This window comes from Piliocolobus tephrosceles, chromosome 19 (genome assembly GCF_002776525.5).
Source record: "Piliocolobus tephrosceles isolate RC106 chromosome 19, ASM277652v3, whole genome shotgun sequence".
Taxonomy (NCBI): Eukaryota; Metazoa; Chordata; class Mammalia; order Primates; family Cercopithecidae; genus Piliocolobus; species Piliocolobus tephrosceles.
Window position 1 is genome coordinate 4,272,977 of NC_045452.1, and position 25,143 is coordinate 4,298,119.

Consider the following 25,143-nt stretch of genomic DNA (forward strand, 5'->3'; position numbering starts at 1 on the left):
ACCCTGATGCCGGCCCTGACCCTGACGCTGATGCTCATGCTGGCTCTCACGCTGATGCTGGCCCTGGCCCTGACACTGGCCCTGAACCTGATGCTGACGCTGGCCCTGATGCTGATGCTGACCCTGACACTGACATTGACCAATGCCAGCTGCCCCTCCCCTGGTGGCCCCTGACCCCAATCCCACACCCCCGGCTGCCCAGCCAATACCACTGGCTCAATATTTCTATTCCTGCCTCCCCACCCCCATCAGCAGGTGGCCATTTGGTCCCAATGGTCCGGTTCGCTCCCTGTTGTATCTCAGAACAGGTTTCAGCACACAGGAAGTGCTCAATATGTGCTGAAGGGAGACAAGCGGGAGGGTCTGGTAGAGGACCTGAGAAGGTGACATGGAACCAGAGCAAATTGAGGGAGGAAAATAGGGGCCATAGGAGGAGGTGCCTCCGGAGGTGCTGGGGCCGGCAACCTTCCACCTGTGCCTCTGCTCACCTGGACAGGGCCCTCCAGGGACTTCCCTCTGCATGCTCCATGGCTCCTCGCCTCGTTCCAGATGGGAGATCACGTCTGGCTTGTGCAGTGGAGGTCCTGCTTGTGGGGAGAAAGTGGGGCTGGGCATGCTGCGGCTCTCCAGGCCCAGCTGACCTCAGGGGCCGCCCCTAACAAGGACAATGCCTGTGAAGTGGACACCGTCTCTGGGAACAGGAGGTCCTCTGGGCCAAAAGCAGTGAGGGTCTCAGACTGGAACCCAAATCCCAGTGCACACTCTGAAGACCCCACGTGTGCTGACATCCTTACTTTATTGCTCGAGGACCGTTCCAGAGCCAGCTGGGCTCCAGGGTCCCACCTTCCTCTCTTCTCTCCCTGCCCCCACCCCAGGACCAGGGGAAATGCCAAGCAAGGATGCTACCAGCTCCTACGCTGTCCCCTGGGGACTTCTGGCGTGGCCGAGGCCCCTGGCCATGAGTGCCCCAAGGCACAGGTCTTGCTTCCCACCCCATGACATATCTGGCACCAGGGCTGGTACTGAAGGGATCCTCCTTAATATCTACCATGCAGAAGAAGGCTGATAGCAGACACCCAGCCTAGGGCTGGGGGGATCTTACCTAGGGCAAGAAGGTTCTGGTAGTTCTCCAACATCACATCCCGGTACAAGGCCCTCTGAGGGGAGTCTAGCTGACCCCACTCTTCCTGGGTGAAGTCCACAGCCACATCCTTGAAACTCACCGATTCCTGAAATGACATAGGTTCTCACTCACCCAGGACTGATTCTGTGTCCATGGTTCCAAAGGAGCTAGAGATTGATTAAGGACTCTACAAGTAAAGAGTTAACCTCAGGTGACCTTCTCGCATGCACAGAAGGTTGTGCTGTAGACACTGACCATGACCGAATTTGGGGACCAGGGGCAGGGAGAGGGGCTGGGAATTGGCATGCATTCCCACACCACCTTCTAGACTGGGAAAGCAGGTCTGAATAGACACTGTGGGGCCTTGGCAACTTGAGGTGGGACCTAGGGGCTGTACATGGCTGTTGTATCACGCTCTAAGTCCTGGGTGAGATGCTATGCTTCATGGGGTCAAGAATTTCAAACTTAAAAATTTGAGAGAATATTAATAGTACAAAAACCCCAGCAACTCTGTTCAAAGCTCACTAATGCAAAAGGATCCGAACCCAGACTAGATACCGTTATTACACTCTAAGGAAGGAAACCTTGTATATATCAGCAAGTTCTGTGCCCCAAGGGATCAAGAGAGGCTACCTGCAGTCCTCACCTGACTGCCTTCCAATCCTTCCCGCCTGCTCCCCCTGGGCCTGGGCATTCTGGCCACCACCCAACTCCAGACTTGCTTTGATCCTTGAAAGGATCAAATAGATGCCAAGTAATTTCACTGCATCCCAGAACAAATCCCAGAAACACTTAAGAAATTCCAAAAACCGGCCGGGCGCGGTGGCTCAAGCCTGTAATCCCAGCACTTTGGGAGGCCGAGACGGGCGAATCACGAGGTCAGGAGATCAAGACCATCCTGGCTAACCCAGTGAAACCTCGTCTCTATTAAAAAAATACAAAAAACTAGCCGGGCGAGGTAGCAGGCGCCTGTAGTCCCAGCTACTCAGGAGGCTGAGGCAGGAGAATGGTGTGAACCCGGGAGGCAGAGCTTGCAGTGAGCTGAGATCCGGCCACTGCGTTCCAGCCTGGGTGACAGAGCGAGACTCCGTCTCAAAAAAAAAAAAAAAAAGAAATTCCAAAAACCTACTCAACAAAGTAAAATTCACAATGTCCAGCATCCAATCACATAACTAAAAGGTGAAAAATATTAACGAAATCAGAGGAATTAAGAGTATATTAGAACAGTATGTGTTTACCTCAAAAGAAGTCATTAAGGGAGGAAAAGAGAAACAAAAAAGACATAAGACATAGAAAACTAATAGCAAGTCTGGGTGGGGTGGCTCATGCGTGTAATCCCAACACGTTGGCAGGCCAAGGTGGCAGATCACCTGAGGTCAGGAGAATTTCTTGAACCCGGAAGGTGGAGGTTGCAGTGAGCCAAGATGCGCCACTGCACTCCAGCCCAGGTGACAAGAGCGAGACTCTGTCCAAAAAAAAAAAAAGGCCGGGCGCGGTGGCTCAAGCCTGTAATCCAGCACTTTGGGAGGCCGAGACAGGCGGATCACGAGGTCAGGAGATCGAGACCATCCTGGCTAACACTGTGAAACCCTGTTTCTACTAAAAAATACAAAAAACTAGCCGGGCAAGGTGGCGGGCGCCTGTAGTCCCAGCTACTAGGGAGGCTGAGGCAGGAGAATGGCTTGAACCCGGGAGGCGGAGCTTGCAGTGAGCTGAGATCCGGCCACTGCACTCCAGCCCTAGCGACAGAGTGAACTCAGTCTCAAAAAAAAAAAAGGGGGGGGGGAAGAGACAGGTAAATCCAACTATATTAATAATTACACTAAATGCGAATAGTTTAAACACTCCAATTAAAAGGTGGAGAATGTCAAATTGAATTAAAAAAGCAAGCTACAGAAACCTACTTTACATACAAAGATAGGTTAAAAGTGAAAGGATAGAAAAAGATAAACCCTGCAAATACTAATTTAAAAAAATAGCTGAAGAGCCTATAGTAATAGCAAAGTAGATTTCAGAGAGACGACTATCAGAGATAAAGAGAATATTACATAATGATAAAAGGCTTAATTCATTAAGAACTCATGGCAATCCTAAATATAAATGTATCTACTAAAAGAGCTTCAAAATACATAATGCAAAAACTGACAGAACAATTAAAAACACCATCATTCAACTTGACTTAACAGGTATTCACATAACACTCTAGCCAACAAAGGCAGAATACATATTTTTCAAGGGCATGTGGAACATTTACCAAGATAAACCACACTCTGGGAAATAAAATAAATCTGGGTAGATTTGAAAGGCTTTAAATCATACAAAGTTCATTCTCTGACGACAATAGAATTAAATCAGAAATCCATAATAGAAAGTCATCTGGAAAATGCCCTAAATATTAGGAAATGAAACAACACATTCTGAAATAACATACCATTGAAGAAGAAATCACTAGGGAAATTAGAAACTATTTTCAGCTGAATAAAAATGTAACATAACAAAAGTTGTAGGATATAGATGAGGCAGTGCTTAGAAATTTATAGCGCTGAATGCTATACAAGGAAAAAAAAGTGTCAAATCAATATCTATGTTTCAATCTTAAGACACTAAAGTAAGTAAAGTAAGTTTCAATCTTAAGACACCAAGGAGATAATAAGGATCAGAAATCTATAAAATGGAAAACGGAAAATAGAGAAAATCAATAAAACAAAAAAAATGGTTTTTTGAAAAGATCAACAAAATTGATAAACTACATGGCTCAGCAATTTCACACCTAGGTATTTATGCAAGAGAAATTAAAATGCACAGCCACACGTGTACTCAAATATTTATAGTGGGTTTATTTGTAACAGCAAAAGCCTATGAGCAACTAAATATCCATCAGCTAGTGAATGGATAAGCCGACTGTGGAATATCCATCCAATGGAGTAATGGGCTGAACTGTATATCCTTCACCTCAAATTCCTATGTCTCAACCCTCAGTAACTCCAAGAGAGGTTTTTTTTTTTTTTTTTTTTTTTTGAGACGTAGTCTCACTCTGTCACCCAGGCTGGAGTGCAGTGGTGCAATATCAGCTCACTGCAACCTCTGCCTCCTGGGTTCAAGAGATTCTCCTGCTCAGCCTCCTGAGTAGCTAGGACTATAGGCACAAGCCACTACACCCGGCTAAATTTTTGAATTTCTTGTAGAGACAGGGTTTCACCATGTTGACCAGGCTGGTCTTGAATTCCTGACCTCAAGTGATCCACCCAACTTAGCCTCCCAAAATGCTGGGATTGCAGACATGAGCCACTGCATCCGGCCTGGAGAGAGGTTCTTTGAAGAAGTAATTAAGTTGAAATGAATTCAATACAGTGGGCCCTAATCCAATATAACTGGTGTCCTCATAAGAGGAAATTTGGACACAGACATAGAGGAGGTAAGACCATGTGAAGATGTAGGGAAAAGGTGGCCATCTACAAGCCAAGGAAAGAGGCCTCAGAAGAAACCAACCCTGCTGACACCTTGATCTCAGACTTCTTTTTTTTTTTTCTTCTTTGAGACAGAGTCTCGCTTATCACCCAGGCTGGAGTGCAGTGGCTCGCTGCAAGTTCTACCTCCTGGGTTCAGGCCATTCTCCTGCCTCAGCAGCCCATGTAGCTGGGACTACAGGTGCCCACCACCATGCCTGGCTAATTCTTTTGTATTTTTAGTAGAGATGGGGTTTCACCATGTTAGGTAGGATGGTCTCGATCTCCTGACCTCGTAGCCTGCCCACCTCAGCCTCCCAAAGTGCTGGGATTACGGGCGTGAGCCAACATGCCTGTCCTTGATCTCAGACTTCTTGCCTCCTGAATTGTAATAAAATTAATTTCTGTTGTTTAAACCCTCCTGCCATACTTTGTATGGCAGCCCTAGCAGACTAATACAAATGGAGTATTACTCATCAATAAAAAGGAACAAACTACCGATTCACACAACAACATGGATAAACTCAAAAGCATATGCTAAGTGAAATAAAGCAGAGACAAAAGACCACATAGTATAAATTCCATATGGAATCCTTACAGAGGAAAATCTATAGCAAAACTATAGTGGTTACCAAGGGGAGAGGGGAGAGGACGGAATGCACAGGGGCATGAGGACATTTTTGGGTCATGGAAATGTCCCATATCATGATTGTGGTGCTGGTTACACAACTGTATATGTTTGCTCAACCTCATCAAATTGTATACCTAAAATTGCACAGTTGTGCTGTATATAAATTACACCTAAATAAAACCTTACCCTGCAAAACACGATTTCAGATGAGGAGGTAGAGATGAGGACAAATGCTGAGAACACACGCCTAACTGAGGCATGCAGGCATGAAGGACGATGATAGTCGAGGGAAGGAGAAAATGGGCTGAAACAAAGCTCCTAGCCGGGTGTGGGGGTGCACATCTTGGTCCCAACTACTCAGGAGGCTGAGGTGGGGGATTTGCTTGAGCCCAGGAGTTGAAGGCTGCAGTGAGCTATGATCGTGCCACTGCACCCCAGCCTGGGCAACAGAGCCAGACTCTGTCTCGAAAAAAAAAATGAAAGAAAAACAAAAAATAGCCCCAAAGGTATCAGAATACGGTGCTGGCCAGTAAGGCTGTCAGAGGCTACATGGCTTCAGTGTGGGGAGCATCAGCCAGCAAGAGTAGGGTAGGGTCTGAGGCCTGCACAGGCCTTTTTGGTGGGTATTTCTGGCCCACTGGGAGAAGCCCATGTCTAATGTGTCTTCATTCTGCAGGAAAGGGAATAAAAAGCCCAGAGAGTATGTGTTGGAATCAGATGCCAATGTGGTAATGACACTAGCAGAGAAGTCAGAACAGACCACACAAGATGTCCCAGGAGACAGAACAACTTGAACTGTGAGTGTGAATGAGACTGTCAAGAGAAAATGCCAAAGGTGATGTGTACTCAGGACAGTCAACTGGTTATTCAAGGATCTAACAAGCAAATATTTTAGGAATAGGGATAACACATGCACAAGGGCCCTACCACCTACAGGGAGCTGCACAGACACATACTCTAGACATACATACATGCACATACATTTTTTTTTTTTTTGCTGAACCATTTGAACGTAAGTTGCAGACATCATGACGTCTCACTCTACAGTCTTCAACTGGTATCTCCTGTGGATATTCTCTTACATAATCACAGTACTATTATCACAGGCAATACATTTACTATTGATATAACATGACCTAAGATACAGCCCATTTTCAAATTTCCTCAATGGTCCCAAACTGCCCTTTATCAATTTTTTTTGATCTATACCCTAGTCAAGGAACATGCATTGCATTTGACTGTCAAGTTTCTTGAGAACTATAAAGCATTGTGACACACTACAGAAATGAGGTGCATCTCACAATACACGTTTTACAGCTGTTTTTAGCTGTCTATAATGAGCTGTCACACCTTTTGTGTGGCAGACTGACAAAATCACAAAATGCTAAAAAACAAACAAACAAAAAAACCCATAGACCCCTCATCCCTCCGGATCTTTCACTCTACTGTGCTCTTTGTCAACTGCACCCTTCTAAATACTACCATGGGGTAGGGTGGTTGCCGTAGAGAAACAAAATGAGGAACAGAGTCCACAGTCTGTAAAAGGAGGGATCTGGGTCCCACGTGGCTGCAGAAGTGCCCAGGGCCAATTCCTTGCTGATCCATCAGATTCTACAAATCTCCAGGACTCTCCATGAAGGCCCCACGCCAGGGGCCAGGCACAGAGGAAAGCACGGAGGGATGCCTCCCCTACCACCACTCTTAACCCAGTGCTGCAATCCAGGTCTTCCTCAGCTGCTGCACGTGCCCCTGTCCAATTCCATCCTAGTAAATCAACCGTGCAAACATCCTGCACCAACCCCTGGCCAGCATGTGGATAGACAAAGCGACCCCATGTGAGCCGTCACCTACTTTCTCAGGTTCCACTAAAACCACTCCTCAGAGCTCCCAGGACAGCGCTGGGCAGAGAGATCCCCAGCAACTGACCCACTGAATGGGGTTGGAGGAGACATTCCATAGAGTACATCTCCAGGCACACCTCGGGCAACATGTGGACTCTTCAACTGGAGCTGTTTCCACTGCCCAGAGCTTCCTCAGGACTGGCCAGCAGGTACCCGGGTGAAGGTCTGTGGAAGGCTGATGATCCAGGGCTGGGGAGGGAATGTGCCAACCCTCTTCATAAAGAAGGAAGAACAGGCAACCACTCACCTTGGACCTGGCTTCGGGAAGACCCCAACCCGATATGTCCTCGGGATTCTCTTTCAGGGAAAGAGCAGGATCCTGAGAGGAAAGAGCTGGGGAAGGAGAAATGAGTCAAGGCCACGGCTACCAGGCTCATAGCTGAGCTTAAAGCCCACCTGTCGTGGCACAAGTGAGAATCAAAGAGGAGGCCGAACCTGCCAGCAAGGCCAGGTGGGGAACGAGCCCCAACAGCTAGCACCAACTGATATAGCATCGAGGGATAATTCTGCCTGTGTCTCAGACACTCCAATTCATGAAGAAAAAGAGCTGCTATTCCCCAATCAAGCACGTCTGAGTGGGAACAAATGGTTGGGCAAGGGGAAGAAAGAAGCAGGAGGCCAGGCGCGGTGGCTCACTCCTGTAATCCCAGCCCTTTGGGAGACCGAGTCGGGCGGATTGCTTGAGCTCAAGACCATGGCGAAACCCCCTCTCTACTAAAAACACAAAAATTAGCCGGGCCTGGTGGCGCGCGCCTGCAATCCCAGCTACTTGGGAGGCTGAGGCGGGAGAATCGCTTGAACCGGGGAGGCAGAGGTTGCAGTGAGCGTAGATCAAGCCATTGCACTCCCGCCTGGGTGACAGAGTGAAACTCCATTAAAAAAAAAAAAAAAAAAGATGCTGGATGCTTCTGGGAAACTGGTCTGATCTGAGCGTCAATATCCTCAAGTGCAAATCCACAGACACGCTGACTACAAGAGCGAAGCTGTACCTGTCTTCTCGGGCTCCGATCTCCCGGGAGCAGGGATCTCCATGGCCTCCACGGCAGCCTCCACGGGAGGAGTGGGCAGCTCTGTAGCCTCCAGGACCCAGGGCGGGCCCAGAGGAACGAGTCCTGCTCCTGGGGCTCAGGGGCCTGCAGCGGAGCCTCGCGGGGCGGCCACGCGCTCACGGCTGCACAATCACACGCACGGAGCCCACTCCCCGCGCCCGGCTGAGGTGGGGCTCAGGCCGGCTCCGCAGATACCCACTTCCCACACCTGGCTCAGCCCCATGCCCGGCGCACGCACGCCCCGGCACACCCCCGCCACACGCTGCTCCGGGCGAACCCGCGCTCGGAGACTAGGGCCAGGCCTAAGATTCCGCGGCCCGGAGCCATCGGACGCCGAGCGACCAGAGACAGGTCCCGAGGCGGACAGAGACCGCTGATGGTCTGAGGGACCGGCAAGTGGACAAACCGAACTGCCACAAAAGAACGGCAACTGCCACAAAGAGCAGCAGGCGGCCGCCGCTGGAAAGTGCGCCTGCGCAGAACAGGCGCAAACTACACCTCCCGGGAGCCTTTGCGCCGCGCAGGCGTCAGACTCCATTTCCTAGAGGGAGTCCGGGCCCGTGCTTGCGTCCGGACGCCAACGAGTATGTAGCACACCCTTCTAGGAAATGTAGTTCCTGGGCCAACAACCGGGAGCTCGGGCACCGCCATGCTCTTGCGGGCGAATGTCGCCGTGTATCTCGATGTGCGGATCAGTGCAGTGCCGCTGAATGGGTGCCTAATTGTGAGGATATTGGGAGGGCGGTGCCCAAGAACTAGGATTTGTCCGGTTAGTTCGGCCACGTCCCCAAGTGGAGTCGGGTGGGTTCCTGCCCACATCTGTCTGCAGGAAAGACTCAAGCCCCTGGTCTTAGGGATATTGGGAGTGGGCCTGGCCTCGAGGGGTTTTCCAGGGGCCCTGCCCCCACTCCCCTTTCTCAAGCCACATATCTGAAGCCCACGGGCGGAGGTCCCCAGAGTTGGGAGAGCTCTGGCCCTAGCCCCTCCCAGGGGGCCCTGTCCACAGTTCACCCTTGGAGTGGGAAAGGAAGGTCTGGGTGGCGGCCCAGTCGTGGCGGCACAGGGCTGTGCCATGAACACAGTGATGATGTCGGCGTCAGGAACACTGAATATGTACTGAGCACCAAACACACGCCAGGCCTACTTCAAGAGCTTGGAGTACATTTTTCTGGCAGAATGTTCACAGCAACCCAGGGAGGTTTGCTAACTATTATTATTCCATTTGGAAGATGAGGAAGTTGTGATACAGGTGCGTGGGGTAACGTGTCCCAAGTCACACAGCCAGAAGTAGGAGTCCAGCACCGAAGTGCATTGCCACGTTCCTACTGAGAGGTGGTCTGGGGTGGGGCGGGGTGGTGCACATTCCAAACCCTTCAGCCTCCCACCTTAACCGCAGCTTAGGCTTGGCCACAGGCTCTCGCTTGACACCTGTGTCCACTGCCCACATCAGCACAGCTGTGCCCAGACCTCCCCTGCCCAGTGCAGCGCCCGTGTTTGATTTTGTTTTGAGACGGGGTCTCACTCCGTGGCCCAGGCTGGAGTGCAGTTGCACAATCACAGCTCACCGTAGCCTCAACCTCTCCGGCTCAAGCTATTCTCCCACCTCAGCCTCCCGAGTAGCTGGGACTACAGACATGTACCACCACGCCCAGTTAATTTTTGTATTCAGCGCCCAATTTTAATAGCAACCCAGGACAAGAGCCTTGGTGGGGTGTTGAACTGTTCATTATACAGTGTATGAGTCTTTTTCTATATGTGTAAGTTTGTGTATGTGTTTGTTTCTCTGTGTATCTTACAGGTGTAGGTGTTTGCTCTTGCCTCACGTTTCTTTCTTTCTTTCTTTTCTTTTTTTTTTTTTTTTGAGACAGTGTCTCTCTGTGTCGCCCAGGCTGGAGTGCACTGGCGTGATCTCCGCTCACTGCAAGCTCCGCCACACCATTCTCCTGCCTCAGCCTCCCAAGTAGCTGGGACTACAGCTGCCCGCCCTGCTAATTTTTGTATTTTTAGTAGAGACGGGGTTTCACCGTGTTAGCCAGGATGGTCTCGATCTCCTGACCTCGTGATCCACCCGCCTTGGCCTCCCAAAGTGCTAGGATTACAGGCCTGAGCCACCACGCCCGACTGGGTCTGCATCTTTCTGTGTAAGTGCGCATGTGTATGTGTGTGCCTCACTGTGTCTACACAGATCTGAATGTATGACTGGTGTATCTGTGCATGTAGCTCTGCGGTTCATCTCTATAGACTGTGGATGGTTGGGAGTATCATCTATGTCTGCTTGCCTGTGTTCTGTGTGATAGTGCATAGATGCCTTGTGCCGGTGACTATGGACGGCGTCTTGTTCAGGTGAATCTGTAGACCTGTGTGTGTGTGTTTCTCTCAGAGTTCTAGTTTGTGTGAGATGGTATGCATCTGTCTTCATTTGTGGGGTTGTAGACCTCGCAGGTAGAGTTGTGGCTGTGTGTGTGCCTGCATGTGTTCTTCTGTGTTGACTTCCAGGGCTCATCAGCGTCAGCATATGCATCCTCGTGTACGTGTGTATGTCACTGTGGGCCTCATGGACCCCCTATGTCTGTAGGAAAGCCAGTGTGAGCCCAGGGATTCTAAATTGAGTGCTCTGTCACCTGCATCTCTGCCCAAGTACAAAGGCTGTAGGGACAGGGATGTGTCCAGCCTGAAGGGAAGAGTGGAAGGGAGGATGCTGTTACTGCTTTCTGCTGACTATAGACTTCTGAGGCTGGGAAAGGCATTTACCACTAGGCCGTTTAGCTTAAGATTCTCACTTACATAAGCAGTCCCAGGTCATTTTCTGATTCCTAAGTTCTCTGATTCCTCAATTCTCGAGGGTTGACCAGCAGGGCTGTGTGAAGGCTCAGTGAAATATGGATATATATGCCTTTTTTTTTTTTTTTCCCTGAGATGGAGTCTCACTCTGTTGCCCAGGCTGGAGTGCAGTGGTGCCATCTCGGCTCACTGCAACCTCCGTCTCCCAGGTCCAAGCGATTCTCCTGCCTCATCCTCCCTAGTAGCTGGGACTACAGGCACCTGTCACCACGCCTGGCTAATTTTTGTATTTTTGGTAGAGATGGGGTTTCACTATGTTGGCCAGGCTGGTCTCAAACTCCTGACCTCAGGTGATCTGCCCACCTTGGCCTCCCAAAGTGCTGGGATTACAGGCATAAGCCACCATGCCCAGCCTATATACGCCATTTTAAAAGCAAAAAGCATTTTTAAAGTGGAAGATTTTATCTTTGTGTGGGTTTTTTGTTTGTTTGTTTGTTTTTGAGACAAATTTTCACTCTTGTTGCCCAGTCTGGAGTGCAATGGCGTGATCTCGGCTCACCACAACGTCTGCCTCCCAGGTCCCGGTTCAAGCAGTTCTCCTGCCTCAGCCTCCTGAGTAGCTGGGATTACAGGCATACGCCACCACACCCAGCTAATTTTTGTATTTTTAGTAGAGATGGGGTTTCCCCATGTTGGCCAGGCTGGTCTCGAACTCCTGACCTCGTCATCTGCCCACCTTGGCCTCCCAGAGTGCTGGAATTACAGGTGTGAGCCACCGTGCCCAGCGTGTGGGGTTTTTTTTTTGAGATGGAGTCTCACTCTGTCACCCATGCTGGAGTGCAGTGGTGCGATCTTGGCTCACTGCAACCTCTGCCTCTTGAGTTCAAGCGATTCTCCTGCCTCAGCCTCCCGAGTAGCTGGGACTACAGGTATACGCCACCATGCCCAGATAGTTTTGTTTGTTTGTTTGCTTTTGTATTTTTAGTAGAGATGGGGTTTCACCATGTTGGCCAGGCTGGTCTCAAACTCCTGAGCTCATGTGATCTGCCTGCCTTGGCCTCCCAAAGTGCTGGGATTACAGGCATGAGCCACTGTGCCCATCCTAAAGTGGAAGATGTTAAAGACCAAAACACAGTAATGTCTTACTACATTAAATACTTGGTGTCACAACTGAAAAAATATTTTATTTATTTATTTATTTATTTATTTATTTATTTACTTACTTACTTACTTACTTACTTACTTACTTACTTACTTACTTAGAGACAGTGTCTGGCTCTGTGGCCCAGGCTGGAGTACGGTGGTGCGATCTTGGCTCACTGCAACTTTGGCCTCCTTGGCTCAAGCGATCTTCCCACCCCAGCCTTCAGAGTAGCTGGGACCACAGGGGTGTGCCAGCATACCCACCTACATTTGTTATTTTTTGTAGAGACGGGGTTTCCCCATGTTAGCCAGGCTGGCGTCAAACTCCTGATGAGCTCAAGGGATCTGTCCGCCTTGGCTTCCCAAAGTACTGGGATTACAGGCGTGAGCCACAGCATCCTGCCTGAAAAAAATATTTTAAATAACTGTTCCAGCCCTGGCATGGTGGCTTACGCCTGTAATCCCAACACTTTTGGAGACTGAGGCAGATGGATTACCTGAGCACAGGAGCTTGAGACCAGCCTGGGCAACATGGAGAAACCCCGTCTCTACGAAAAATACAAAATTAGCCAGGCATGGTGTTGTGTGCCTGTAATCTCAGCTACTGAGGAGACTGAAGTGGGAGGATGGCTTGAAGGAGTTGAGGCTGCGGTGAACCATGATTGTGCCACTGCATTCCAGCCTGGGGAACAGAGCAAGACCCTGTCTCAAACAAATAAACAAACAAAAACCTGTTCCAGTAATCACCAGTTAGTTTGTATCAGACAAACTCTCTTGCCAATAACAATTCAAAACTTGCACAGAGAAATAGATCTCAGGAAGAAAACAGTAGTCTTAATGGGCTGATGATGCAGAGGTTAGAGTTGGGGCCTCCAGAGTGTTTCTAAGTTGAGAGGCAAAATCCAGGAACAGAGACAGTCAAATCAGGGTAAGCCTCAGATTTTGCATAAAAATTTATTTCAAATCCTTGGATGCCTCCTAATTGTATAAGACTCCAAGAAAGGCTGGGCGCTGTGGCTCACACCTGTAATTCCAGCATTTTGGGAGGCTGAGGTGGGCCTTCAAAATCCTTGCTCTTTCTGAAGTAGACTAGGGGCTTCCCCGAGGGGTGGTCTCACCTCACACTGAGACCTCTGCATGCCTTGTGTGTAGAAATATTTGATGAGGCTCCCAGGGGCCCTTGGGACTTTGGGTTATGAGGATCAGGAGCATTAGAGGACTGTGCCCCTTCTCCCCACTATAGATTGAAGTAAAGCTGTCAGTCAAGTTCACCAGCAGGGAGTTCAGCTTGAAGAGGATGCTGTCCCGAAAACAGACAGGGGTCTTTGGAGTCAAGATTGCTGTGGTCACCAAGTGAGTGCAGAGGGGCTTGGGCTCATGCACTGAGGGCGCCTGTCCCTTCAGCTGTTTCTGCAGAAAAAAGCATGTGTGGGTCTCTCCTCTCTGTGCGTGGTTGCTGCACAGTGCGATCAGGCCCCAGAGAACACTTGGTGTGTTCAGCTACCTCCTGTGTTTCCTGCAAACCAGCTCAGGAGTGTCCTTGCTGCCTTGCTTGGAAGCAGTAGGCTGGCTCTAGGAACTGCCCAAATGCAGGGCTTTTTGTCCTCGCTTGGAATTTGTCATGGTCCCAGGTTCCTGTTGAATGGTTGTAACTAACCCCTGCCCTTTTGTCACTAGTCAGTTGCCAAGAGAAGCCTGTTTGTTGGTTTGAGAGCAGTTCTTGCAGACACAGATCACTTCCTTAGAGAATTCATTTACTTTCCCAGGATGAAATCTGGCTGGGCTCCTGAACTTGCTGGTCATGTGGGCCAGGGCCTCCATCAGTCATACCCTGGACTCCTATCTGTGTCTAAACACCACTCCCCACCCCCAACTGCATGGCAGCCACTTGTGTAGCACTCTGGGAGGGCTCTGGGCATGAGCAGTGAGGACTCCCATCAGCAGCTCCCCCAAATAACCACTGCTAATGAGGGTGGCTTGAGAAGCAGCTTTGATGTGCTCCCAAATCCAGTTGCAAAACAGAACTAAAGTTAAGGCCTCAGCAGAGCACTGTGTTGTAACTTTGAAGGATTCTTACTCTAGTGTCCCGTGTGGCAGTATTGAAATTGTTCATTGTTAAGACTCAGAGGAGAAAAGCACTTAGCATCATGGGACTTGGGGCATTGGTGCTGAGGCAACACTTCATTCATTCGTCGGATGTTGATTTAGGCCTGGGCCCGGGGCAGGGATCAGGGGATTGTCCTCTCGCACAGCACATGGATGGCAGGACCAACACCCGGCCTGATCTCCCAGCTGGGGGCAGAGGCTGCTAACCCCAGATCTGGAATCTTTCAGATGCCCTTCCTGTGCTGACTTTACTAAGCAGGGCTCTGACCTTCCCACAAAGATCATGTGTGACTTGCAGAGGGTCTGTCTGCTTCAGCCTCTTAGAAAGGTCTTGAGAAAGTACATGCAATGAGGACTGAGCTTGCAGAGGGAGGTCAGGCATGCAGAAGGCTCTGTGTGCAGCCCCAGACCTGGGCGCCTTCATCACTGTCCTCACCCCACCTCCGGGTGTGCAGAGAGGGGGCAGGTCTCCTGTGCTGTGGACCAATAGCAGGAGTGTCAGGACACTGAGAACATTTCCTCCTCCTGCAGGAGAGAGAGGTCCAAGGTGCCCTACATCGTGTGCTAGTGTGTGGAGGAGATCAAGCGCAGAGGCATGGAGGAGGTGGGCATCTACTGCGTGTCCGGAGTGGCCACAGACATCCAGGCGCTGAAGGCAGCCTTCGACATCAGTGAGTGTCAGCCTGCGCAGGATGGGATAGAGGTGTGGGCGCTGGTGTCCATGATGAGATCTTAGAGCACTCCATGACCCGGGCATGTCACATCCTTCTCTGTGTCTTTTCTTCATTTACTGTTTTATTATTTTTAAGAAAGAGAAGAAAGAGTTGTAGAAGGAGCTTCTGTAGAAGCCAGTTTTTAAACCATCCTAGCTACAGATGCTGCTTGCTGGGGTGCACCAGGGGCTTCCTCAGGGTCTTGGCCTTCCTGCCTTGGGGGTGGACAGGAGGTATGGAAGCCCAGGACTCAGTGCAGTCTGTCCACTGCCCTGCTTGAGGATGCGGAGGGTGGAAGGCACTGATGGGGTCCAGCTCAGACCGGGGCTTCAATATCTCCACCTCCATCTCATCAACTCTCAGAGGCTATGAAGCACCTGGAGCTGCCCCAAATGCCAGGGGAGGGCACCGAGACCCCAGAGGGTCCTTGCCCAGCATCTTCAAAGCAACAGGAGTTTGTGCCTGCAGACCTTTTTTTGGGGCACGCACCACCCACCCTGACCAGGATCCCTAGAATGCCCAGCACCCCTGGGTGGGCCCTGCGGTAGTTTTAGCTCCCTCTAGGGGCCTAGAATGGACCTGGCCTGTGGTGAGGACGTAAGCACCAGTGGCCAATTTGGTCCAAAGGAAGACACCAGTTCAAACACTGAAACCAATCAGATTCTCCAACGGCTTTCGTGCTATCAGAAGACACTGGTGCAGGGGTGGTTGCTATGTACAGGGCAGAGCCACCCGATTCCCACCCAGGCACTGTGTCCTGCCATGCTGGCCTCCTCCTGATCATCACATCGGAACAAGCAGGGGAGAGGAATGGGAATGCCCACGCACCCCCATCAACTCTGCCGACACAGAACCACACACAGCTCTTGGGAGGGGTCAGATGAGCTGCTCAAAGCCTGGGAGGGACCCGCACAGTGGTCAGTGTGGCAGGGACGGTGCTTTAGCCAAGGCAGGGATGGTGGGAGACTCACTCGGGGTCCTGAAGGAGGCCGCTGCATTTCCGTGCTCTTTCCAGATAACAAGGACGTGTCGGTGATGATGAGCGAGATGGACGTGAACGCCATCGCAGGCACGCTGAAGCTGTACTTCCGTGAGCTGCCCGAGCCCCTCTTCACTGACGAGTTCTACCCCAACTTCACCGAGGGCATCGGTGAGCACTGGAGGCCTTGGCCTCATGGGAAATGTCTCCTCCACATGCACTGCTGCCCTTGGAGGCTGTGAAAAGTGAGGTGTGGGAACCCAAGCTGTGCCCCCTCTGCCATGATCAGTGTTTTAACCCAACCTTGGAAAGCAGGGGACCAGAACTGAACCTGTCCTGGAAGGCCTTGCCTATCCCCAGAGGGCTCCCCGTCCCTATTCCTCGAGGAGACCAAGAGGGTGAAATGGTCAGCACTGCCGTGCTGTGGGGTCCTGAAGTCTGCTGTCCTCCTTCCGTCAGACCAGGGCTAAACAAGGGCACCCAGGTGCTCTAGCCATAGGTCCTGGCCCAGTCAAGCATGGGTTCAAACCTGCCCTGACCCTTAGTCAACCTGGAGGCTGATGTCTAAAGTGGGCACTGGTGCGTGCAGCACCTGTAGTCTCCACATCACCCTTAGGGCAGGTCTGCCTCCCGGTCCCATGCACAGAGGACCTGCTCTCCCAGCTAGAAGGTGCCCCTGTGGTGTCCAGGGCATCGAAGGGGGTCTCTGTGTATTTGGTGGGGCTGGGGCCCTTTCCCCTCCTTGCGTCCCTCAGTCCCCTGTTTCATTCCACACCAAGCCTCCCCTGCCTTGGGCTCCCCTGGGGAGGAGGCAGCAGCAAGGGAAGCTCTGACCAGGAGCAGCTGCTCTCGTGGCACCTCCTGCTGCTGTTTGCTGGGTGCTGCTGACCCCTGTGAGGTAGAGAAAAGGTGTTCGGGTGGCTCACACCCCACACAGGTGCCCCTCACAGGGCCTTCACTGGGGGCCAGCGCTGTGGGAGTGAGGATGATGATGGGCCTGGCCTTTCTAGTGACATGAGCCCTGGATGCTCCATAGACCACCCTGGGAGAGGTCTCCGGCTCGTGACCCTGAGGAGTAACGCACCGCCTTCTGCAGCTCTTTCAGACCCGGTTGCAAAGGAGAGCTACCTGCTCAACCTGCTGCTGTCCCTGCCGGAGGCCAACCTGCTCACCTTCCTTTTCCTTCTGGACCACCTGAAAAGGTAGTCCAACTCTCCTGTGGCTGCCCAGGGCTCCAGATTCCCAGGCCGTGGGATGCCCTTCTGCTCCCAGCAGACCCCCAGCACTGAGGACCTTTCCCCCCAATCCCTGTCTGCAGTCCCTCACTGCTTTTAGAGACTAGCACCACTGCCACCCCTGCCCCAGCCTCTCCTCTTTGCTACCCTCTTTTCTCTGCACTGTGGCCTTAACAAAGAGTTCAGAGCTTTGGCCATGGCCAGTAGTGCACTTGTACCCCTCTCTTTCCTCCCACCCAGATCATAGAGGAGACCTCCCCACCAGCCCAGAGCTGGCCCCTTGTCCTGGGCCACTGAAACCCAGAAGTGCCAGGGCTGGAGTCAGTTTGCAGGGTCGAGATCAAGGTCAAGGTCTCTTCCTCCCTGAGGACTCCAACATGGCGCAGCCCCTCTGCTTCTCTCCTGGTGGTGGCATTGAAACAGCACCTCTGCTTCGGTCCTCTACAGGGTGGCAGAGAAGGAGGCAGTCAATAAGAAGTCCCTGCACAACCTCGCCATGGTCTTTGGCCCCACACTGCTCCGGCCCTCAGAGAAGGAGAGCAAGCTCCCTGCCAACCCCAGCCAGCCCATCACCATGACTGACTGACCAAGCTGGTCCTTGGAGGTCATGTCCCAGGTATGGGAAGACAGGCTTCAGCCCATGCAAGCCTGACCTGAGAGAGGTGGCCTCTGCCTGCCCCACCCCCAGTCCTGCCATTTTCCTACTTGCATGGTATGTGGTGGTAGCTGAGATTCAGAGAGAGGAAATTGCCTAGGTCTGCATGGATGGGAGTGTTAGGGAGGCCCCATGCCACTTGTGGGTCCTGTTGGTGCACCTCGCTGAGGGCTTAAAACCACCCCAAGTGTTTGAGTGTGGTGGCTCATGCCTGTAATCCCAGCACTTTGTGGGGGCTGAGGCAGGATAACCGAACCCAGGTGTTTGAGACCAGCTTGGGCAATGTAGCAAACCCCATCTCTAGAAAAAATAAAACTAAAAATTAGCCAAGCATTGTGGCACACACCTGTAGTCCTAGCTACCTGGGAGGCTGACACTGGAGGATCGCTTGAGCCCAGGAGTTAGAGGCTGCAGTGATGCATGATGGAGCCACTGTACTCCAGCCTGGAGGACAGAGCCAAAAAAAGGTTGAGTGAGTCTGCTGAGCTGAGAGAACAGAAGTGAAGCCACCTGTGCTGGGGACACTTGGGGCAGGGAGAGAGTGTGGGCAGAGAGAAGCCAGAGAAGTCCAGGCCTGTGGAAGTCAAACAGGAGATCGTGCACCAGGAGGGTGGTCAGGATCAGAAGATGAGGCTGCTCTCCCAGGAGGACAAACCCTAAAGTGCGTCGCCTGGGACTCCTTCCCCGGGGGTCTGGTGCCCCTACTGGAGCTGCCTTCCAAAGAGGACAAACATGGCAACAAAAGACCCATTTCTGCACAAAAATCCTTCTGGAAAGAAAAAGAAGAAAGCCGGGAATGGAGTCAAAATGCTACCCCGTGTTGACTTAGCATCTCAAACTCTGTTCTAAATAGAGTGTGGTTTCTAAGTCAGGGAAATGGAAGAGGCCCCACCCACACAGGGACAGGGCCATTGCCTCACAGGCTGAAGCAGCAGTGTTTATTCAAGATACAACAGTGAGGGAATTCAGTCACATTACCTTCTCCCCGGAGAGGGCGCTTCTTGACAAGTGATCCAGTAGAAATCTTTTAAACTCTGATAAGTTAAAAAAACCATTCCCTTCATCCTGTCTCCCAGGGCCTGACCTGGACTCTAAGATGCACTGGCTTGGGGAGCCCTTCGGTGGCTGCATGGAAAAACCACAGTCTGAGGCCAGCCTGGGGCCCCCAGACCTGGCTGGGATCTGCTCAGGCCACCTGTCCTTCTGCTTTGGGTCACTGTCTCTTGGCAGATGACCCGACACTTGGGGGTGGCCCAAGGACACCTCAGGAGGGTTTAGTTCCTACTCTACAGGTGGCCCGATTAGTCAGAGGTTTCCAGGCCCTCTGTCTGCCTCCTGGAGATGGACTGGGGCCTTTAGACTTCGGTGGAGAACAGGATGCTCTGTCTCTTGCTGTCCGGGGCAGGGATGGCCTCCAGCTACAGGAAGTACAGCAGCACCTGAACCTGCCCATCAGAGTGGGGAAGAGGAGAGCAGCTCAGAGGGGGGCTCACAGCTGCTGGTGCGGAGGTCCTTGGGGCCCAAGCCCTCAAGTCCACCTCAGGTGCTGGAAACCCCTGCTGGTGTCATGAACTCCTTATAGTGAGACAGGGGTGGGATGGGGTCCTGACAAGGCATGATTTAGGGGGGTTATTTGTTTATTTTAGGGATACACAGGGCCCCCCTCTGAGCTGCTCTCCTGGGCCACTGTGCTCAGCCGATTTTTATGACTGTGAGTGGGACAGATTTCTTAAGCAGTTCACAAAGAGCCATAGTTTTAAGGGAAGAAATTGATAAATTAGACTATATTCAAATTAAGAATTTCTGTTTATTAAGAGACACCACAAAGAAAGTGACAAGGCAAGTTGCAGAGTGGGAACAGTTCTATGAACACATATAACTGACAAAGACGGCTCACATGCAGAATATGTAAAGAGCTCTTAAAAATCACTAAGAGAAAGAAAAATGGGTAAAAGACATAAGCATGTAATTTATAAAAGCAAATACTTGAATGTGTTCGACTTTCTTAATATTCATGTAAATGCAAATTAACATCACAACAAGATAACACATCCTCCAAAATGGCTGAAATGTAAAAGACCGAACACCAAGTGTTGGAGTGAATCTGGAGCAACAAGAACTCTCATCTGCTGGAGGGGATACTGTGTTTGGCATTGAATACTAGTTCTAGAAAGTAGCACATTTAGGACTCAGGTATTTCACTCTTAGGATAACAGAAACAAACACATGCACAGCTGCATCAAAAGACATGTATGGAAATGTGTGTGGCATCATTCTTTCTAATTGGAAAAATATCTTGAAACAAAACCCAGACGTGGCTTCTGTTTTCCAGCTTGGACGCCGTCACTCCTGTCCTCACAACAACAACATAAAACACCTTGAACAAGCTGAAAATTAACAACTTTTCTTAGATCCACCAGAGACTTGAGGCTAATAGGGCAAACCATTATCCCCCCATTGGAGAGGCAGTGAGTCCCAGCCTAACAGGATCAGAGACTGGCCGCGGGGCCAGAACCACAGTGGGAAGACTGAAATGTAAATGACAAATCGCTGGAGGCTCCACGTACAGAAACTTGAGAATTAAGATTTAAGGGAGCCCAGTCTTAGGGGGCCCTATGCTTTCATGAACCTCCAAGAGCTCTGCCAGAGGCTCTTGTGAACATTAGAGAAAAATTCCCTCCCGCTCCCCACAGGGAAGGGGAAAATAACTACTTTGAAATATGCCCAGGGTGTTCTGTTCTCCTTAGCAAAAGCCTGCCCCAGGGAAACTGTTTCACCAGAGTCTAACCACCTTGGGCTTTAGTAGGGCCTAACACATGTTAGCATAAGAATAAAAATCACATCAAACTTTTCTTCAGAACCCATGCAAGCAAGCAAGAAAACTCCACCAACCTAAAATTCTGTATCCAGCAAAATTATCTTTCCAAAGTGAAGAGAAATGAAAACTGTCTCAGACAAACACAAATTTGCTGTCAGTAGATCTGTCAAAATGTTAAAAGAAGTTATCCAGAGAGAAGAAAATGATATAGGCTAGGGACTTGGATCTACATAAAGAAAAAAAGGTTTTAGTGAAGGAAGAAAGGGGCTTCCTGGCTTCCTCCTCCATGGGGCACTGATGCCATGCCCAGCACCAAAATGCCCCTACCCAATGCTGAATCACAGAGCACCGTGAATTGCTGGCTCCAAAAGGAAGAGTGGAAGACTTGTGTTCTCAACCCACAGCTGCTACTGCTACATTTAAAGACACTGCTGTGAACATTGCAAGTTCTCTGGCTCATGGAGGGAGGAATCTATTCCAAAGACTCTGGGAAAAACTGTAAATTAAATAAAAATATGATGAAAGCTCTCTTCCCTGAGCTTTATAGATGTTGATAATGCACCTTGTTGGCCGGGCACGGTGGCTCACACCTATAATTCCAGCACTTTGGGAGGCCAAAATGGGCAGATCATGAGGTCAGGAGATGGAGACCAGCCTGGCCCACATGATGAAATTCTGTCTCTACTAAAAATTAGCTGGGCATGGTGGCAGGTGCCTATAATCCCAGCTACTCAGGAAGCTGAGGCAGGAGAATCGCTTGAACCTGGGAGGCAGCGGGTTGCCATGAGCCGAGATGGTGTACCACACTCCAGCCTGGTGACAGGGCAAGACTCCCTCTCAAAACAACAACAACAACAAAACTGGACACATATTTTTCACTGTATACAAAAATTAACTCAGGTTAGATTAAAGATTTAAATTTAAGATCTCAAACTACAATAATCCTAGAAGAAAAGCTTGAAAAGTACCATTCTGGATATGGGCTATGGGAAATAATTCATGGCTAAGTCTTCAAAAGAAATTGCAACAAAGCAAAAGTTGACAAGTGGGACGTGATTAAACTAAAGAGCTGCCACACAGCAAAAGAAACCAACAGAATAAACAGACAACCTACAGAATGGGGGGAATTACTCACAAAGCATCATACAACAAAGGGCTAATATCCAGAATCTATAAGGAACTTAATTCCACAAGCAAAAAATGAATAACCCCATTTAAAAATGGGCAAATGCCATAAATAGACACTTCTCAAAAGAAGACATACATGCAGTCAACAAACATATGAAAAATGCTCATCATCACTAATCACGAGAGATGTGCAAATCAAAATGACAATGAGATATTATCTCACACCAGTCAGAATGACTATTTTTTAAAAGTCAGGTTGGGTGTGGTGGCTCATGCCTGTAATCCCAGCACTTTGGGAGGCCGAGGTGAGCGGGTCATGAGGTCAGGAGATCAAGACCATCCTGGCTAACATGGTGAAACCCCGTCTCTACTAAAAATACAAAAAATTAGCAGGGTGTGGTGGTGGGCACCTGTAGTCCGAGCTACTTGGGAGGGTGAGGTAGGAGAATGGCGTGAACCCAGGAGGCGGAGCTTGCAGTGAGCCGAGATCATGCTACAGCACTCCAGCCTGGGCAACAGAGCGAGACTCCATCTCAAAAAAGAAAAAAGAAAAAAAGAAAGTCAAAAAAATAGCAGATACTGGCAACTTTAAGGCAAAAAGGGAATGCTTATACACCGTTGGTGGGAATGTAAGTTAGTTCAGCCACTGTGGAAAGCAGTTTGGAGATTTCTCAAAGAACATAAAACAGAACTAACATTCAACCCAGCAATCCCATTACTGAACATGTATCCAAAAGAAAACAAGTCATTCCACCAAAAAGACATGTGCACTTGTATGTTTATTGCAACACTATTCAAATAGCAAAGGCATGGAATCAACCTAGGTACCCCTCAACAGTGGACTGGATAAAAATGTGGTACTTATAGACCATGGAATACTATGCAGCCACAATAGAATGAAATTATGTTCTTTGAGGGAAAATGGCTAGAGCTGGAAGCCACTAAGTGAACTAATGTAGTAACAGAAAACAAACGCCTCATATTCTAAGTAGGAGCTAAACTCTGAGTACCCATGGACATGAAGGTGGTAACAATAGACAGTAGGGACTGCTAGGAGTGGGAGGGAGAAAGGAAAAGGCTGAAAAACCGCTGAGTACTGGGTTCAGTACCTGGGTGTTGAAATCATTAATACCCCAATCCTCAGCAGCACACAATATACCCAGGGATAAAACCTGCACATGTACACCCCAAATCTAACATAAAAGTTGAAAAAGAAAAAAACAGAATGGAATCTGTCTGTTCTCAACATATCAGTTGTGCCCTTCTTCAATTTGAAATTCTCACTATTGGCTACATTTGGGGATACCCTATTTCCCTTCTCATAACTTACTTTAAGAAGCACAAGAATAATAATGTGTGGGCTTGGGATTCAGTTTTTGAAACAAAACACTGAGACTTCAATGACCTGCCTGTACATGTAAAAGCACAGCTGTCTGCATGGCAGCAGCTGGACTCCACAATGTGGATTGTGCCTTCACCCTGAAATGTCTGTGATGCCCTCTCACCACAGTGGTGGGATTAGGGATCTCTTGCCCTTGGTCCTAAGTGCCACTGTCTGTGCCAGCCAGGCCACTAGGCTATTGTGGCAGACAGTGGTGCCCTTTGTGTGGAGGGCACTGAGTGTGCGCTGAGACAGACACAGCACTTTTGACAACTTTATCTGCTTCTTTCAAAACTGGGTCTGAATTGTGATAAAGTGGTTAGTTTTGGTCAAGCAGGTGTATGTCATAGAACAATGGTTTGGGAGTTCAGAATCCTGGGTTTGAATGAGCCTCTGAGCCTTATTAAGCTGTGAAATCTAAAGCAAGCCATTTCACTGATAATTAAGCCTCATGAGCACTTACACTGTACACTTTACCTACATCGAATCATTCAGCCATCACCACAGACATAAGGCATGATTGATTTACTTTCACCTTTCACTGGGCAGAAAAAGACAGAGATAAATGTGCCCAAGCTTATGAGCCCCTCAGCAAAAGAGCCAAGATGGGAACCCAAGCATATGGCCCCAGTGCTGAGGCTCTGAACTACCGACCTGCCCTCAGCACTCAGCCATGGGATTGTGAGTCACTGTGCAAGGGAGTTCCAACATCTGCGTGTATGTGTGGAATGATCTGAGCCTGCAGAATTCCTACACGCTAGCCACATTATAGGGTGGTGTCCATGGTCACATAGCTCAGGGCAGGTATTAGTACATGAATAGCTTAGCTGTGTCATAGTCTTTATGTGAAAGGCACATAAAAGCCCAAATGCTTTTGAACTGGTTGCGGATTTTGAGTTGGAGGACAACACTTGGGACAACCGGTCACATTCTTCCAGTGCTCGGCGACTCCTCAGCACATTAACCAAAGCTGGTAAATAATGGGAAGACCCTTGATTGATATTTGATGGCATTATGAACTTCAAATGACCCCTATAGAAATGTTAAAAAAAAAAAAAAGTCTGTGAGCTACACAACCTGGGGACAAGACAAGTAAAAACACAAAATACCACAAAATAATTAGCCTCCTGTATCACCCTGGTTGCAACTCCCTTGGCAGCTGGTTTGAAGAGCCTCAGCGCTCACCAGGGCCATCTCCCCACTATGCCCTCTCTCGCTGTGGGTTGCCTGGGCTGAACATAGGCAGCCCCTCACATGATGACTGCTAACACAAGGCAAAGGAAGACTAAATGGAAAATGTAAGGTTATAGTGATTATTTTAAAATGTAAGTATTTCAGTATTTTCTAATCTTTAATAATTGATTATTTTTAGGGGACGGTTTTTTGTTTTGTTTTGTTTTTTTTTTTTGAGATGGAGTCTTGCTCTGTTGCCCAGGCTGGATTGCAGTGGCACAATCTCGGCTCACTGCAACATCTGCCTCCTGGGTTCAAGCAATTCTCCTCCCTCAGCCTCCCGAGTAGCTTGGATTACAGGTGCGTGCCACCACACCCAGCTAATTTTTTGTGTTTTTAGTAGAGATGGGGTTTCACTGTGTTAGCCAAGATGGTCTCCATCTTCTGACCTCATGATCTGCCTGCCTCAGCCTCCCAAAGTGCTGGGATTACATGCGTAAGCCACCATGCCCAGCCTGTTTTTTGTTTTTGTTTTTGAGGAGTCTCACTCTGTCACCCAGGCTGGAGTGCAGTGGCATGATCTTGGCTCACTGCAACCTCTGCCTCCAAGTTCAAGGGATTCTCCTGCCTCAGCTCCCAAGTAGCTGGGACTACAGGCACACATCACCATGCCTGGCTAATTTTTTTTTTTGTAAGTAGAGATGGGTTTTCATCATGTTGGTCAGGCTGGATTCAAACTCCTGACTTCAAGTGATCTGCTCACCTCGGCCTCCCAAAGTGCTGGGATTACAGGTGTGAGCCACCGTGCCTGGCCGATTATTTTTATAACTGAGAAAATAAATAAATAAATAAATAAATAAATAAATAAATAAATAAATAAA

General features: G+C 49.6%; 1 protein-coding gene and 1 pseudogene across 3 annotated transcripts in view; one reads left to right on the top strand and one right to left on the bottom strand.

Annotated features, from left to right (window-relative positions):
* The window catches only part of ZNF74 (zinc finger protein 74), a 15,906-nt gene extending 7,296 nt beyond the window's left edge, over positions 1-8,610 (bottom strand). Inside the window, exons 1-4 of one of the 2 annotated variants that reach the window (XM_023190928.1) lie at positions 8,091-8,582; positions 7,349-7,434; positions 1,103-1,229; positions 489-587 (exon numbers count right to left, since the gene is read on the bottom strand). In XM_023190928.1, the coding sequence (XP_023046696.1) occupies positions 489-587; positions 1,103-1,229; positions 7,349-7,434; positions 8,091-8,133 (355 nt within the window). In that variant the 5' untranslated portion in view covers positions 8,134-8,582. Of the gene's footprint in view, positions 1-488; positions 588-1,102; positions 1,230-7,348; positions 7,435-8,090 lie in introns of both variants that reach the window. The other variant, XM_023190929.2, reaches the window with a different exon arrangement.
* A 118-nt stretch (positions 8,611-8,728) lies between these two features.
* The window catches only part of LOC111525496, a 32,051-nt pseudogene continuing 15,636 nt past the window's right edge, over positions 8,729-25,143 (top strand). Inside the window, exons 1-6 of the transcript XR_003307166.1 lie at positions 8,729-8,919; positions 13,318-13,427; positions 14,712-14,851; positions 15,909-16,043; positions 16,969-17,074; positions 17,555-17,723. The product of XR_003307166.1 is annotated as a breakpoint cluster region protein-like (transcript). The remainder of the gene's footprint in view (positions 8,920-13,317; positions 13,428-14,711; positions 14,852-15,908; positions 16,044-16,968; positions 17,075-17,554; positions 17,724-25,143) is intronic.